General features: G+C 44.2%; 1 protein-coding gene across 1 annotated transcript in view; it reads left to right on the forward strand.

The window, feature by feature from the left end:
• The window catches only part of COQ8A (coenzyme Q8A), a 72,828-nt gene that overhangs the window by 41,775 nt on the left and 13,218 nt on the right, over nucleotides 1-17,835 (forward strand). The window contains exons 6-8 of the mRNA XM_054021727.1: nucleotides 9,419-9,541; nucleotides 14,900-14,985; nucleotides 16,263-16,403. Of these exons, the coding sequence (XP_053877702.1) occupies nucleotides 9,419-9,541; nucleotides 14,900-14,985; nucleotides 16,263-16,403 (350 nt within the window). The remainder of the gene's footprint in view (nucleotides 1-9,418; nucleotides 9,542-14,899; nucleotides 14,986-16,262; nucleotides 16,404-17,835) is intronic.

The following is a 17,835-nucleotide window of genomic DNA, read 5'->3' on the forward strand; positions in this document are numbered from 1 at the left end:
GGCAGTTGGCTACTGGCTGTCACATGGAAAGCACCCACATCCTAGCTGGATTCTGCATGGCTCTAGAAGGAATTATTTTGTACAGGGGATCTACAAACTAATACAGCAGCCTGATGGCCTCTAAGCAGTTAAACAAATTCATATTCCTTATCTGATTTTGTGGCATGTTTAAGGAGTTTAAAGCAGGTCAGAGATCCATGGTAACAAAACTTTCTTTGGACTTCTCTCCCAGTTCTTCCATTTTAATATTAAAAACATAAGAGAAATGCCATGTTCTTGTTTTGCCATAAATAGCTCTTCTGTTTGCCTTACCTTGGTGTCTGGCTAACCATCTGTCACTGAGGTGAAGGTTACAGAGTAAGTTAGATAAGGGAAATGCTTCTAACCATTGCAGGCTTTGTGCAGTGGGTCAACCCTGGGGTCATATCGTAAGCTCGCTCCCACAATATCTGATCCTTACCTGACCCAAAGGTGAATCAGATACAGAGACTGTCAGAAAGGAGAGGTGGTGGGGGGAGATGAGGACAGAGTTTCCAGGCCCTTTTATTCTGGGTCCATTGTTTAACTTCCCTTGCTCAATCTAATTGAGGTGCTTTGAAACTCCCCATGAGGATGGCCAGGATTGTCACTGTGTGGGGATAAATACCAATTCTACCATGTGCCTTGTTAAGGGACCTCTGATACTCTTCTATTATAGTCTCTCCCTTTCTAAGCTTAATGAGACAACATGGAACTCCACTCTATTGCCTCCAAAGTTTTCCTGACCTCCCTCTCAAGCAGCCCATGAAGTTAGTCACAAGTAGAGTCCAGGTTCAGAGGATTGACTCCCTTGTCATTGTATTTTACTCTCGTGTTGGGGGGTGGGCAAAAAAAGTCCCTTTTTTTGTTAGGCTGCTGCTTCTGCTTTTCCTTCCAGAGCCTGGCTGTTACTCAGGTTGAGAGGTAGTTCGCTTTCTCTGTGCAGTGAGGGGTTGTGAAATTGATAACATGGAGGTGCAGCGAGAGAGACTTCTGATTGCAGTGCACACAGAGCAATAGCAATTACTTGCATCTTGCACAACTGCAACCACGATAAACATGGCATCATTTCAGACCCTGCATCTTTTCCAGATAGTGCCTGATTCCAATGTCATTGATGCTGATCATATGCAACATAGATGCCTTCTTTTGAAGAGTGTTCAGATAACCACAGTGATGGGGGGTGAGAGGGCTTGTAAGCATTGACACAAGGAGTTTCTGCAGTAGCATTTGCCCAAAGCCACATCTGAGAAACCGAGACCAGATAGTTGCCCACGGAGCTGTGGTCATTTCTTGTGATGCATTCAATTGTCTCTACTTTGGCTTTTAAACAGAGTTGATCACTTCTTAAATCTTTCAGATATTGCCATTTCTGGTTAGGAAGGGGAGGTGTTTTTTGCAAACCACACCCTCCTGAACCAAAGGGAGGAAACTGTACTCTTTGAGGGGTGGAATCCAGTGCAGTGTTTGTGCTAGCACCTGGAGGAATTCCACTGAAGTCAGGGCATGGCTAACTGCAGCTTAGTCTTCACAGAGACATCACTGATGTAGCTTGCCTAGGAGCTGCACATTAATCAGCACGTACACTAGCCTTACCGCCTGTCTGGCAAGTGCTGCTGATCTTTGGTTCTGTTACCTGGCTGCAAGCCATGAGGTAGAGCAGGTGTCATGAACTACTTTGTCTTTGGGCCTTGTACCAGCATATCACAGGGCTGAATCAAGTACAAAGTGTACTAAATGCTTCACATAGCCTAGATGCTGGGGCATTCAGCGCCTAATGGTCTGGTTTGAGGGTGGGTGGGTGGAGCAGTGACTTCCATCCCCATTTCAGGTGGCTCAGTCTAGGCTTTGTCCATCATGCCAAGAGTCTCAGATACAAGCGAATCTTGTCAACTCCTTGTTTCTGGAAAATCAGCACAAGCGTCTGAAGCTTGTATGAATTGGTGCGGAGGGAAATGTATCTCTTATAGCGGGAGAGGCTGCATAGAGACACATCAATATGGCACACAATGCTGTGCTGTTACAAAGGCCTGGATTTATCCTCCACTCCAGTACTACTGAATGCATCTGCTATGCTATCAGTGTGTTGGGTACAATGGGCAACCTCTCACTACTATATTGTTCTTACTGTGATTGACTGTAGTGACATCAGTATGATGCTGTAAATGCTTCTTTCCCAGTGTAAATCCCTTTCTGTCCTGCTAGGAGGCACTTGCTGCTCTGCCTGGCATACCCAATATGTTCTGACCTCCTACTTAACCCTCTCTCTGCTGGTTTCCTCTTAAGCTTCTTAACTGGTAGAATAAGCACAGGAAATGAAGCCAAAGTGCTCCTAGTTCAGAGGCTTTGCTTTGAAGTGCATATTTAAATCTGTGAGGGCTCTGTGTTTTTTCCTTTTAATATCCCCCGATATTGTTATGCTGGTTGGACCTAGGAGAATGTTGATGAGTGTTGAGATTGAATCCCTGTCCAGTCAGCTGATGCTACAGTGTGATGATGGGCCAATCTCTTGGAGACAGGGTGGACAGGCTATAGCAAATTTCCCCATGGTATGGTGGTCACTTTCCATCTGTAAATCTCTCATTGCATCTTCTCCTGCTTTCCTCTCTATAGAAAGTTTTTTTTTTTTAAAAACCTACAAAAAACATGACAAATCAAAAACCAAAGCCTCATGCAAAGTCCTGGGAGTCCTTGCCCTGTGGAAGCAACATCTGTCTGCAAGGTTTAGTTTTTGGTTGCTCTGACCTACATTGCACACTGGCACTATCTGGAATATATGTGAACAAATTTAGCTTGGCTTGCAGAATCCTTGAAGGCTTTTGCTTGCAGCACTCCACACCTTGTCAGTCAAGTTGCTCATATGTGCTGTGAGATGGAGACTATCTCCATCTTTAACTGAGGAGGGATTGCACTGCTGTTTGTTTATATTTTTCTCCTTGCCGGGTACCTGCTAGCTGGGCACTTGCCAAAGTGAAAACATAAACATTGCAGAATTATGAAACTTGCTGGAGATAATGAGCTTTGAACCTGTTCCTTAAAATGAGAAGGGGAAGGGATTTTTTTAAAAGAGAAATCGATACATTTCTGCAGCGTGAAGAAACTGCACTTGAGGGTTTTTTAACAAAACTCTTCTTGTATTACTTGTAATTTCTAAATGCACAGTCCATAGCCTGCTCTGTAGTTTGAGCCAAGTACTGATAGTTGTGAGGGTGTCTTAAACAGGCCTTGATGGAAAATGCAGTGATAGAATAAGGTGGCGATACTTAGTGAGTAGGGCATTCGGACCAGGCATCCACAGATCTGGGTTTTACTCTTGGCTCTTCCATAGATCTGCTGTGTGACTTTCAGGAAGTCCTTTCACCTTTCTGTTCCTCTTCTCCTTTTGCCCTGTGTGTCTTGTCTTCCAGGCATTGACTGTCTCCCACTGTGTTGACAGTACGCAGTGAAATGGGACTCGATCCTGGTTGTGTTTCTAGGCACAACTATAATGTAAATGATTAATGATCAGAAAAGTGACTCTAAAATGTCTCCATACCGGTTTCTTGGATTCCAGGTCAGAGGCCAGTACTGCTTGGGCTAAAGATCTTGCCACCTGCCAGTCTGTTTCCTTTTTTATATTCATATCTTGCTATGTTCCCACCACTAGTAACCCTGTCCATTTACTCCATGTGTTTGGGTCACACATGATCTCTGCCCCCATTCTGACTGATTTAGTTCAGTGGTTCTCAACCTATTTCCATTGTGGGCCTCATCCAGTACTACTTGTATGGCCAAGAGGATGTCCCATGGGCTGCAATTCTGTGCTGATTGGGACGCAAGCGGCCTGCAGTCCGCAAGTTGAGAACACGGATTTAGGAGCTGTGCTAACCTCTTTAGCTGAGCTGTACTCTATATTTTTTCACACCCTTATCTGTTCTTGGTTTCTTAGCCCTTCTTTCCTGTTCCATCTCTCACATTCTCCTCAAACCCTTTCTTTCTGTGTGTGTGTTGTAGGTTAGGATGTGTAGGGTCTGGGGACTCAGCAAAGGAGTCACTTTTTCCCTCGAACCGTGAATTTGTGCTGACAAAGGCACTATCTGCCTCCTGATGCCCATACTGATGCGCTCTACTGCTGAAACCCTAGTTATAGCAGTAGACCGTGAGGGACTCCAGGCTTTAATGCTGCAATCCCTTTAACTTTAAGGGAACCACTTTATAAATAAAGTCTTGGCTCTTCTAAAAAGGGAATAACATTATTTCCATTATGGAGCATGGACGAGTTTCACTGTCTTTATCAAGTTGGAAATTAAAAATAGCCCCTTGGGTCACCGCTGACCTTCGCAGTAGTCTCGCTATCGCTGCACAGTGTGTGTATTATTTAGAATGTGTATTTAAAGCACAAGGCTGACATAGGTGTTGGAACAAAGTTTTCAGGAATAAAAAAAAAGAAACCCCGCCTCCAGACAAATACCCTCCATTGCTGGCAGAGGAGACCTTGTCTTCAAGGTCAATTTAACTTTATTAATGGCTTAATATTACAATGGTGCTTTCATCGTACTAGGTGTTGGGCAAACAAAGAGCCTGTTGTGGCTCTCTGCCTAAAAGAGAAGCATCAGCTTTTCTCAGGTAGTCAGTGGTGAGCTGAACTTTGTCTCTAGAAATGCCCTCCTCCTTAAAATGGAGGGAATGATAGCATAGCTAAGTTCTAGGCTGTGTCCCCATGTCCCAAAGCTGATGCAAAGCAGACAGTCCTCAAAAAAACCCAAAGCATTCTGTGCAGTGACTTGTTCTGGGGGAACAGTCTGATTTAAAAATGGATAACAATTGAATTGTAAGGAAAAAATCAGCAGTGATCGGTTGGGGTGCGTCAAGACTGAGCAGTTATGCAGCTGAGACCAACTTAAATTTGGAGGAGGCTGGGCTAATTCTGGAGTTGGAATGGTGGTTTTAGAGTTCTTGGGCACTCTGTGTTGTCTTCCTGTCTCTGCCCCAGACTTTCCTCTGCATTTTCCTATCTATGAAACAAGGGTGAAGATGCTCACAATCTTTGACATGCTTTGAGATCTAGAGATGAAAAGCTGTGTATAAGAGTAAAGGGTTATTTCTGTCATTGAGAAGAGCTAGCCTACCTCTACCATTTTGCCTATGTATGAACTGAACTGGCTTGAGGGGTGTATTCCATGAAATTTATTCAGTCATCCCTTTAAGCCTGTTTTTTTTCCCTCTTGTGCCAGTGATTCCCTTTCAACTACTGTTCACATAAACTATCTCCCTTTTTCAAGTCACCTTCTGGGCTATGTCCATTTTTAGCACAGTGCATAAACAGGCAACACTTCATTGCTAATGACAAGGGTGACTTACGTTCAGGTTAGTGTTTGTGTGGTTTTTATTTGTTGGGGAGAAACGTGCCAGGAGGAAATGATGGAGTGCTATTGTTGGGAATTTTTCTTTCTCTGATAAGGTTGTTTTTAAGGTACTAGGGTTTATTAGCTTCTTGGAACCACCTTAATCATTAACTGGTTTCTTAGCCTGCTATATGCAGAAGGGTGTGTGTGTGTGTGTGTGTGTGTGTGTCTCTGTGAGAGAGAGAGAGATAGGAAAGGGTGAGATTCAGACAGACACAGGGATGATTCAGTTTTCATGGTTCAACTGTTGTGGTTTTGAGCCACTTGTGTGCTGGATTATTTACCTTCCTACCCTCATGGCTGCTGATTTAGAAAAGCTTTCTGGCAGGGACAGTCAAAAGCCAGTAATCTTTGGGAGGTGAAGGGAACAGGGAGATATTTCAAATTTGTTCGAAAGCAGATTTAAAAAAAACTTCAAAACTAATCTAAACCCTGTTGGATTGGGCAGGTCCGGGAGACCCTGCTGTCTTTCAGGAGAGACTCCTTGAAACCAGGATCCTGAGCAATGTTCTCTTCTAACTCTTCCAGGGCATGCGACAAATGACTGCATAAGCCCCAATTTAAATCTGAGCCTGGTTTCTGCCCCTCCCCCACTCTGTTCTCTTCCCTGTTCAATCTGCTCCTCTAGTCACTCCTTTCATTCCATGTCCTCCACACATGCACCCTTCCACACTTACTCTGTTGGGGTGGGGGGCTGAAGAAGTCCCCGCCTCCTCACCTGGCAACACCAGAAACAGCCAATGGAAGTGGGAGCTGCAGAGTCCAGAAGAGGGCAGTGCCAGGCACCTTCCATGAGCATGTTGCCTGCCAACATTTATGCACCGCATAAGGGGAATTCTGATCCTGACCACTTGCGCCTTTGTCTTCAGCAGCCACTCTTTGTGGGCCTTAGGCATGTTGACCAGGGCTATGTGAGGGAATGTAGCTGACTCTGATTGTGCAAGTGCCTGTGCATTTGGATAGCAGGTGCAGGTTTGAGACCCAGTTCTAGCTTCTTCTAAACTGGACACTCCAGTGAAAAAGTTCGTACCAAACCACATTAACTCAGCAGAGTTCATTATGGAACAGCCAAATGTGTCTGGATCTCACCTCTCCTCCAGCAAGCCTGGGTTCCCTCCTCCATCTAGTTACCTTTGCTCAGCACTGGGGGAAAAGCCTCTCACCTGCTGTCATTACATAGTACCCTGAGTAGGTTGTACTCTGTTTTGGATTCAGCAGCTGGTAAGTCTGTTTTCTCCCTCTTCTCTCCCACCATTGTGCTCATGTAATTCCTTCCTGTCCAAAATTGGTGTGGTGTGTTCATATTCCATGTGCAGTCAGTGTTGTCTAAACAAACAACTCATTCTCAGGGAGGAGAGGCGGTGACATCACAGAGCTTTTGTAGCTCTGTGCACAGCCCAATGTTACAAACTTGACTTGCAGTACTTCACTATAACAAACCTGTCTGTGGCTTGGCTGTAGGAGATTTGAGTGGTAGGTTACCCTTTGATCCTTGTTGGCACAGTCCATCACGCTGACAGGTGGCTGTGCTCTCATGGAAGTAGACAAGTTTGGCCGGAGCCATTGCAGACCCTGTGTTCCCGGTCTCGATGTCCTAGACAGAGCTGCTCCTTCTTAGCATCTTTTGGCCTCTGGAAGGAAACTTGGGGACTATGACTTGAGCCTTTAAGCCACTATCTCCCCCTCCTTCTCCCCTCTCCCCTTTAAAGGAGGAGTGTTCTCATGGTTTGTAGCAACTAGTTGTAATGAACTGAAGGCAGGTGAGCCTGTCCAGTAGCAGGTTTTGCCTGCACTGTGGGGGAGGTGAATCATGTTGACATTGGGCCTAATCCTACTTGCTTTAATACTGGTGTAATTGTGGGAGTAAGACCAGCAGGATTTGGCTTATCTGTAGAGGAATGGGTCTTAAATTCAGACAGAACAGTGGGCTCTTAACCAGCTTGAGCTGTTGCTCTGTTTAAAAAGCATAGTAGAAGTGACAGAAATTAAAGCTCGAGTCCCCAGTTAGGGGATGGCTAAGCTGGCCCCCACAAGTAAATGGGTAAAGGAACTGGCACCATAGTGGCTGGAAGACATTCCTCCTCCTAAATCATTCTGGTGTCCAGCAGCCCAGGAATGGAGGAATACATCTCCAATAGAATAAAATGCATGTTGTAGAGTGAATCAAATGAATTCAAGAATTTTGGAGTCTTAAAATAAAAAGCAGCTTGGGGTGAAAAGTAGGTGGAACTGAAACATCCTGCATAGTCACCAATCCCTGGAATGACAGCAGGCAGCTGACTAAGGAACCCTTTGCAGTGAACATCACTGAGTGAGTGACCCCAATAACAGCACCTTAACCAATCCCCACAGAGCTGAAATTGAGCTGCAGTTTTTCTTAGTTGAAAGGAAGTTAAAGCTGCAAGTAGGTACATATTGTCATCCCTTGCAAATTACTTAATCATATAGGGTGGGGACAGACTTTGTTCTGCTGTTGTATCTGATGCATAATTGGATCAGCTTGCATGGGCATTTTGTTCTAACCTGGTCTAGATCCCAAATGAAGAGAAAAGGTTGACAGTCTCTGCTGTTCACTAATCCTAGCGGATGCCAACTGTGTCTCTGCTCTGTTCCTGATGGCAATATCAGGGGGAGGTGTGCTGGTGAGGGTGCAGGTGGATTGGCACAGCTTTGTGGTGTGGCCTTCGCCTGTCTCATAAAGCACCACTGGACTTTTAACAAGGCCCATATTTGCCTTTGCGCACTTGTACCCTGTGAAGTTTTGGGATCACCCAGACCAGTAACGGGTTCTGTCACCGCCTGCCTTGTAACTTCGGGTGCCTTAATGCTGTGCTGCTGTGGCTCAGCCCTGACTCCATAGCCAGCCTACAAGTACAAGTCTCACCCTGGCTTCCGCCAGCTCACTTACTCCTTGCAGGCTGCCCCCAACAGTCCTTCCAGTCCCAAGTCTCCCCAAATCCATCTACCCCAAGCTCTTAACTACCAGACACTTGGACTTTTCCCCCTCTGGTTTGTCAGCGCTGAAGGTGTGAAAACAGCTCCTGGTTATCAGTTCACTTTGCCGTGCACACTCCATGCAGTTTGCACACTGGAAACCAGCTGGGGGTAAAAATAAAGTTTTATTTAATAGAAAAATCACAGGTTCGAAGATTAAATAAGGGAGAGCATATGCAGGTTACACAGAAAAGAAACATAAAGATGCAACCTCAGGCTTTATACTTTAATATGAAACATTCTCTTTTCTAATATAAATTACCTATTGTCTTTGAACAGTTTCCCTGCATGCCTCTTTGTTATAGAGGGAATCAGGAACAGTTCTCTGCTTAGAAGCTGCTCCTCAGTTTCTGGATACAAAATCTCACAAGCCTGTTCTTTTAAAATAACTTTTTTGTCTTGGCATTGTGACTCCTGGTTATTCAGAGTGAGGGGAATTCCAGTTTCTTTGTCTTTCCATTAACACAAACGGTTAACCATTATCTTTTTCTGGGCTGGACAATGGAGGGGTACTTGAAGTTGGTTTCATGTAAACAACCGGCTGGGCTTAGGTTACCCCTCCCTGTCTGATTCCTTCACCACCTTGTTGTGAGATAGTTGCACCACAGTTAGTTTCCTTTATATATTTACATGCATACATTCATAACCATAACTGTATAATCTCATAATGACCAGCCAGCTCAAAGCATTACAGGCTTTCATAAGACTGTACTTAACATATTTTTGTATACAATACCATTGTATACAACCAGTTGATACAATTGCTTACTTTTGGGGGTTCAGACCCCCTGTTCTCCCCCTTGGGGTGTCTGGACCCTGACTGTCACACGTGCCTCAAAGCTGCCTCTCTGAGGTGTTCTGGGAATGGCCTTATGCTGGATGGTGGATAAATAGGTATGTTGATTTCTTGAGAGAAGGGGGTGTAGGGTAAAATAGGATGATGTGGTGGGGTGAGGTCATTGATGGCACAGTCCATCACACTGGGATCCATAAAGTATTTTAATCTCTCTTCCCATCCTCAGGAAAGAAAGCAGTTATGGATTCCAGCCCCTTTCTGTCGGAGGCCAATGCAGAAAGAATTGTGAGAACTCTGTGCAAAGTGCGGGGAGCTGCACTGAAGCTAGGACAGATGTTGAGCATTCAAGGTAAGTAATGGGTCTCTGGTGCTTCTCAGCTTTTATTTAGTGACACTCACCTGGGGCAATCCATTTTACTGTACACAGAGGGCAGGAAGGATGTAAAGTCATTGCTAATAAGAGACTGGACATCAAGATCGATTAACAAGCCAGCAGCACAGCAAACTGTCCTCAGTCAGTCAAATGGCTTCCAGTGAATGGTGACAGGTTAACTGAGCAGTTTCCTCATAGGAGAATGAAGATTACAAAATTGCACAATTGACTAGTTCAGTTCCCTGTGGTTTCCTGAAATGGCAGGGAATGTGGGTGTCTGACCCTTCTCTGTACACACATCCATTCTCCTCCCACAATGTTTATACTGTAAACGTGAATTGAGACCCATATAGACTGCCAGACTCCAGTAACTACCTAAAGCCTAGTTAGCCCTTCTGCAATTGGCCTGAAATAAGATGGCCCTATACCATGAGGTTGAGTGAAAGCAAAAATCAAATCCTGAAACTTAACACAAGTGTTAAAGACTGAGTTTGGTCAAATTGAACAAGTAAACCTCCCAGCCAGACGGAGAAGGCAGGTGAGAGCAGAGTCCTGCAATCAACACAAGCCTTTAAAGTAGGCCTCCAAACTCTTAGTACAATCTGTACCTTTTCACAGTGCATCTAGTGCAGTGATGGTGTGTGTAGTTCTCCCTGGCTTGTTCACAAGGTTCACTGGCCTGTGAACTCTCCTGATGGCGAGAGACTGCTGCCGATGGTAACCCTAAACCTAGTTGGGTGTAGCAGGGAAATCTGAATTCCCATCTTGGCAAGAGTGATTGAAAAGTGAATATTCCACCACCTGGCTAATGCTGTGTCTGGGAAACCGTCTTCGTTTTGCTGCAGGGGTGGGTGGGTGTGACCTCATTTTAACTTCTCTCCATGTACCAAATGCCTGATGCCTTCCTCCAAACCCTTTATTTTGCTCTGTATCTTCCTGCATATTCACATGTACATCTGCTATATTGAAGCTGTCTTTGTAGTTGTAGTTCTGGGTGACTGAATTGGTAATAAAGCCACAAACTTTCACCGTGAGATCAGTTTCTCGGAACGTATTCTGTTCAAAATCTGTCTCAAAGCAGTACTGACAAGCAAAGGGGTTGTCTTGTTGGTTGTTCTCAGCTAGAAGAACTGTGTCCTTAGGGTTAAAATGTGGAAAAGTGGGGACTGGATTGGTGGGACAATAGAATCTTTCATTTTCTGTTTACCAATCAGTTTAGATTGTAGACTGTACTTAGATCATCTCTGAGGGATGTACTTGGGGAGAAGATTTGATAGTAGTGGGTTCTTTAATTTTGCAGACAAAGGCATAATGACATCTGTGGCTGGAGGTTAAAGGTAGACGAATTCAAACTAGCAATAAGGTCTACATTTTAAGTGCAGGTAATTAAACATTGGAAGAGCTTTCCTAGGGAATTGGACAGTTCTGTCACTTGATGTCTTATTTGGACAGATCCACAATTGTAGCAGCTTTGGTTTAAATTGACAGCAGTGCCTAAAATGCTTAGCTTGCAGGCTTAATATCAGTTTTAAAAATATCAGTAGTAATGTTCCTTTTAAAGGTATTTTAACTGGTATTTACTCTCTCTATGCTGTAAAGGCAGAGCCTGAAGCTGAATGAGTGGTGCCTGTATGTTAATTCTCAGTAGTGACCAAACAAAGCTCAGAAAAAATTAAACAGATGATTCAATTTAAACCTCTAGAATCTTTTTCCCCAAGGGGAAAGGCTCTGAGTTAACTGAAATGAATCAGTTAAAATCAGATGGAAACAAAATTCAGGATGTCCTTTTGACTGAATAAACTGGAGAGATACTGATTGCTCCTAATACGGAGCCACTCGGCTGGTCAGTTTTATGCTGCAGCTTGAACTTTGCAGATGTTAACTTGCAAATTTGGTTCCCAAAAGCGAACTAGATACTTTGCATGACTAGTAATATAGCAAGACCAAGGTCACTTCCCCAAAGAGCTCCCAATCTATAGAGCCAAAACAACGAAAAGATGATGTGGTTACTCAGTGAGGTCATGGGCAATTCCAGAGTGCTGAATTACATGTTGTGTTTGTATTAAATAGTTGACTTGCTTGTGAAAGAATTAGTGTTAGGAGAGATTTGAACAGAAAGGGTAATGGCTTGGGGAAGGTTCTGGGGAACAAGGCTACCTGCAGTCAGAGAAGGGAGCCCTGTGCTGCAGTGTCCTTGAATCTTTCAGGCGGTGGCCTGAAGAGGAGCTCTGTGTAGCTCAAAAGCTTGTCTCTTACCAACAGAAGTTTGGTCCAATAAAAGCTATTCTCTCACCTACCTTGTCTCTCTACAGGTTCCTTCTAAGTTGGGCTTTTAAAAAACAAACAAAAGGGCGAAGACATTGCTAACAAAGCCAGCTGAGAGGTGGCGGTTCCTCCTGGGCTTTTCCTTTGCCTGACCTTTACCTTCCAGAAATGCCAGGGGAGATTTTAAAGGGCCTCTGAAGAGAGCACAGGCTGAGGGGAGACAAGTGGTGCTAAACAGAATCTATTTTTATAGAGTGGCTCATTCTGAGCTCTTATCTGCAGCGGTTGATTCAGTTTTACAGGCTGCCATCTGTTTTCAGGTGCCTCCCCCTCAGGAAACACCCTACCTTGCTTCTATGGTCTGTTGCCCAACAAAGCCAGATGTGTGGAGAGGTGCTGGGATGGAAGTGGAGTAAGGAATGGTATCTTCCTCCTCAACCTCTGCTCTAGTGCATTTTTCAGGGAGAACTCTTTAGCCCTTCACCTTGTGCAGCCAGTGATCCAAATGTCCAGAGTTGAGTGAGCCTTGATTCAGTGCATAGTCCTGAAGCCAGATTACTTGCTGGAGGGGATACGCTTAAAATACTTTGTATGTTAGAATGAGTTGCAATGGTCAAGTGCTTAGTCATTGGTCTGTGTGCACTCTGAAATCATGGGGACAAGGGAGGACAGGTGCTGACTTCTGGATCTGAGGAGCAGAAGTACTCTGGATTTTCTTTCTCTTCCCTGCCTTCTAATATGAGAGTTAAACATTTACTAGTTGACTTAATTATTGTCTTTAATACTTGTTGGCAGTGTAGTTGTAGCCATATCTGTTGCAGGAGAGCTCAAAAGCTTGTCTCACCGACAGAAGCTGGTCCAATAAAAGATATTACCTCATCCACCTTGTCTTTCTAATATTTATAGACCTTCAGGCATTTTAATGGTAGGTTTTCTCCCCCTCACCTCTTGTATGGAGTGGTTGCTATATTGTTATTCTGAGGGAAGATAGGGCTGCAGTAACTTTGTTGCTGACAGTGGTAGCAAAATGTAGGTGCCACCATCCTGTGATGGATCTGATTCTTGGGTTGGCTGCTGAGACATCAGAGCTAGTGCAATTCCTGCCACCTTGTGGTCTGGCAAGGTCACATGTATGGGCTACTCTGCCTTTTTTCCTTGGTTGGTTTGTTTTTCCAGGAAACCATTGGGTATCCCCAGGAGAATAACTTGCATTTGGTGTGTCTTGGTATACCACACTTGTTTAAATCTCCTGGCCCTGGTTTTAGAAGTTGGCTGAGTTAGCAGGAACTGTTAGATTGGGGTGCATGTGCACATGTGTTAATGAGCACCTTGGGACCACATTCACCACAAGCACAAGTGCATGCATTGAAGTCAGTGAGATTGCAGCTGCTTCTGCCAGGGGTGAATTTGTCTTCCAGCCTGTATTGCTGGATTTTACAATTACGTTGTTTAGCTTCTGGACAATCTCATCAGTTCACCACTTAGCGGCTTAGCCTTGTTCAGCAGCACATTTGTTGACGTTGTAACATGGTCCTTTTCCCTGCAGTATTGCTGATTTCACTGCTGGCACTGTATTGCTCTGCAGTCATATCTGAGCTGGCATCTTTGTTGGCTGGTTCTGATAGCACCATGCTGCTACCACAAGACAGTGGCTATTAAGCATCCTCAACTAGAACATATTTATAAATGTACAAAATTCTTTGCATTTTTTGGACATAAGTAATGATGATAAAACTAATGAACTAAAAGTACCTGTTGCATGTCCAGCTCTCTCCAGGCATCATACAGCTGCTGGGAACAGTGTCAGTTGTATGATGAACCACTGTCCCCTTACTGCACAGACATCTCAGGAGATGCAGGGATTATTTGGTTCAACATCTGATAAAGTGTGTGTCTTGTCTCTGAAGTACCTTTCTTCCCCCAAGAGAGTGCACTCTTAGGTGACAGAGATGGAATCTCATTTTCTCAGCCAAAATTTGGTGCTTGGGGTGTGACTGGGTATTAATCTTTCGTATCACACAATCCCGTAGAGAAGTCCCAATCAGCCAGAATTAAGCTTGTACACATTGTGGTATAGTGACTGTATCAGTACACAAATGCTGTGCTAATTTTGGACATGTGGGGGACAGACCTGTGCAGTACATTGTGTGTTGTATTAAATGCCATTTCATTGTTTTGTATTTATCCCTAACTACCACAATTCTTAGTGAGGTGCAGCACCACAAATAATTCCTCCCCGCATTCCTGTAGCAGCAGGATTGCCATAGAACATGCTGATGTTTCATCAGCATCTTTGTGAACAAAGCAGACTAACATTGGAAAACCAATAGTAGAATATAGTGTGTGTTGAGAGATTTTATTCTTACAAGTGTTTATGCTTCAGTTTGTGACTGTGATGGGGGAGGGGGTGTGGAAAAGTACAGTACCGATCAGTTTCTTTGTTGCAGCCATGTTCATAGAATATCAGGGGGTTGGAAGGGACCTCAGGAGGTCATCTAGTCCAACCCCCTCCTCAAAGCAGGACCAATCCCCAGACAGATTTTTTGCCCCAGATCCTTAAATGGACCCCTCAAGGATTAAACCCAGGGTTGTGAGTTCAGCAGGCCAATGCTCAAACCACTGAGCTATCCCTCTCCAATGGTGCAGCACAGTCATGGGTCACTCTGTTCTGGTCTGGAGGGATGGGGACAAAATGCAAGCTGTGTTGCCCCAGCTCTTCTGTCCCCAACCACCCTTTGCTCCTGCCACTTCTCTTGCCCCAGGATTTGTGCAGGTGTCTTTTGTACTGGTTACCCAACTTCCCAAATGTAATGCTCTGTGTGGGGGAGTATTGGTATTTTTTTCAGCGTTGGGAAGAATTTTGAATCCTAATGCTGACAGTGTAATCTTGGACTTGGCTTCTGTACCTAGCAGTACACCTGGAGAGTTGTAATTGACAAGAGAGGGCTTTGGGGTACAGAGACCTAATGGGTCCATATGCACATTAGTCATTAGAAGCATGTTTATAAGTGAGAGTTTCTGTGAGTGTAGTTCGCTCTTTCTAACCAGCTTGTACTTTCCTCCTGGCAGATAACGCCTTCATCAACCCTCATCTCCAGAAGATTTTTGAGCGTGTACGTCAGAGTGCAGACTTCATGCCAATAAAGCAAATGATGGTGAGGAATATTCTGTCCTACTTAACAGGGGGAGAGGGTGTAGGAGTATGAATAAACACACCCTGTGACTCGCCCCAGGTGAAGGTAGGGGCTGGTATTTTTAGAGTACTCTTTCAGTAAATATTTTGACTTTTATAAGACATGGGTGCAGCTAGTGGAGCTGAAAGGTTTTACAAAACTTGATTAAGCGAGCTTTTCTTTCCCAGTAACTTAAACCCATCCACAGGAAATTCAGTACTGTGCTGAGTATTCTCTGTATTAGTGCTGGGACCCACCACCCCCAAAGCTAGGCTGGCATAACGGGGGCTGTTTATGTACATTACATTTTCCATTTGTTATGCTTTTTTTCTTTACTTCTTTTTCCAGCCTTTCCTAAGCAGGAGTGGGTTAAATTGCCAAAAGCACCTAAGTCCCATTTTCAAAAGTGACTCAGACACTTAGGTGTCTCAGCCCCATGGAAAGTCAGTGGTTGAAAGTTGAGACGGTCAATATGGCAAAATGAAGATTTTAGCTTATAACTTTTCATGGTGAAATTTCACCTGCTTTCAAGCAGGGTCAAAATGAAGCACATGAGTTTTTTGCCATCCTTGATTTTTTTTTTTTAACTATAAAGATCAGTAAAGGGGATTGAGGCAGATTAACCCATGAGAATTGTTTGTTCCCCATAAGACTCTGACCCAAGTAAGCTTCCACACGTGTTTGGAATGGAAAGTGAAATAACAGGTTGACAGTATATCAAAATGCTGTTAAGAGCAGATTACAAGTACTATTCTATATCCTGCACCTCCCTAGAGCGGTTTTCTGCCATATGCCCGGGTTGCTCTTGTTCAGACTGGCAGCATGGCAGAAAAGATGAATAATGATGATAAAGAGGGAATATCCCCTTGCCCTCTTCTCCCCCTCCCCCCTCTTTTTCTGGAAGATGGTGAAAAACAACAAGATAAAAGGCCTTGATACCCTGATAACCAACTCCTTCTGTAGCTGCGTGTTTTTGTTTTAAGATCTTGGTCCTCTACTGCATTGCATGTCTCTGTAGATTGAGCAAGACTGTGCCTGTTTGGCTTGAGCCTGAATTTTACTGAATTTATTTGGGGATAGGCTGTGTTATATTTCTGGCTAGATTTGCAGTGGCTACAAAGGGAAGATGATCTAGAAAGCATGGGAGCGTTCAGACTGAGGCTCTCTGGACCTTGCCAGGCATCTCAGAGGAACTGGGTGGTTTCCATTGGCTCAGATCTTAGCTTTTCTTTATCCTGATTTTTTTTCCGTGTCTCTAGAAAACTTTGAACGACGACCTTGGTCCCAACTGGAGGGATAAACTGGAGTACTTTGAAGAGCGTCCGTTTGCTGCCGCTTCCATTGGCCAGGTTCACCTGGCACGCTTGAAGAATGGTAAAGAAGTTGCCATGAAGATCCAGGTGGGTTTGCAGTTTCTCTTGGTTCTAAGATGGGCATCATGAACTCCTGTTTAGGCCCTAAATCCCCTCCAGCTCCATTCCCCTCTACACAGACGTATCACATTTACTATAGAAAGAGGGTTTTGAAGTGTTGTATGAATAATATGCATGCCCAGGGCTGTGTTAATTAGGTGCAAGCACTTTCGCGCCACTGCGCGAGTGCAGGATTTATGTTGTCCACATATTTCTTTGCTTCCCCACAGAAAAAATGACTTCTGAGGGGAGGCAAAGGGAAGCCGCAAGAGCGGTCGCTTGCTCCTCCCTGGCAGCCCAAAGTAGCCAGCGGAGATGTAAACCAGCGTGCTGGGTGGGTGTGCAAGCGAGTGAATATGAGAGACTGTCCCTCTGGCTTGCTATTGTAGTGCACCTGGTGTGGAGGGACTCTGTCCCCTCAGGCAGAGCATAATGTAGCAGCCGGCCTGCTTGGTGGTTCCCATTGGGAACAATTCACTAACAACATTCTTAGTGAATTCCCGCAGGAGCATAAAACAGGTGTAAAAGTTTTAAGGCTCCTTTCCTTGCCAGAGTGGTGTAAAGGAGCTTTATTGTAAAGGATGGTATGGCCATATAAATGCTTATGGTGCTTTAGTGATTAGAACTGGTCTAAATTTTTGGACTGAAAATTTCTCCTATCAAAATGTGGTTTGGTAGCTGTTTACTATTGACCTTCCTGATGATGGTCAGTAGCCAATATAAATTGAGTTTGATTCCCCAGCCGTCATTTGCTCTTCAGTTGCCTCTTATGTAATACTGAACATATGGCTGTGTATATTTGTTGACTAATAACTAGAAATAAAGGGTCAATACTAGCTATATTACTATTAGACAGAGGGGGTTTGGGGATTTCCTCAAATGTTCCCCACTCCCATTCTCCATCCATTGTATTGTAGTTTAAATAAATTACCAAAATAATTGAAACGGGCATGATTGTTGTGGTGTTTTGACTAATAAAATATGCAGAATTTTGCAGAATTTTAATTTTTTGATGCAGAATTCCCCCAGGAGTAAAGCACAGAGCATTGGAAGGACAAGTTTCAGGGTTTAAACCAGTCTCTAGCTATTAGGGATTAGGATGAGATCTTCATAAGGGACAGACTAGCTCACTTCAGTCTGTTGTGGGTTTTTTTGTACCTTCCTCGGAGGAATGTGGTTCTGGCTGTTGTCGGACAGAATACTGGATTAGTGGACCGTGGGTCTGATCTGGAATGATAGTTCGTATGTTCCTAATAGCATATAGGACAGTTGAAGAATAGATCAGAATTCACCTTTAGGTGACTTTGCCTGTGAAAATAGTCCTCCTCACTAGTTGTCCAGTCAGTGGCTGTTTTAAAAATCTTTGACTTGTTGTGGCAGCCTGGTTGTGAGTCAGATTTGAAATGGCAGGCACTCAGCC

The sequence above is a fragment of the Malaclemys terrapin genome, chromosome 3 (assembly GCF_027887155.1).
Source record: "Malaclemys terrapin pileata isolate rMalTer1 chromosome 3, rMalTer1.hap1, whole genome shotgun sequence".
NCBI classification, from domain to species: domain Eukaryota; kingdom Metazoa; phylum Chordata; order Testudines; family Emydidae; genus Malaclemys; species Malaclemys terrapin.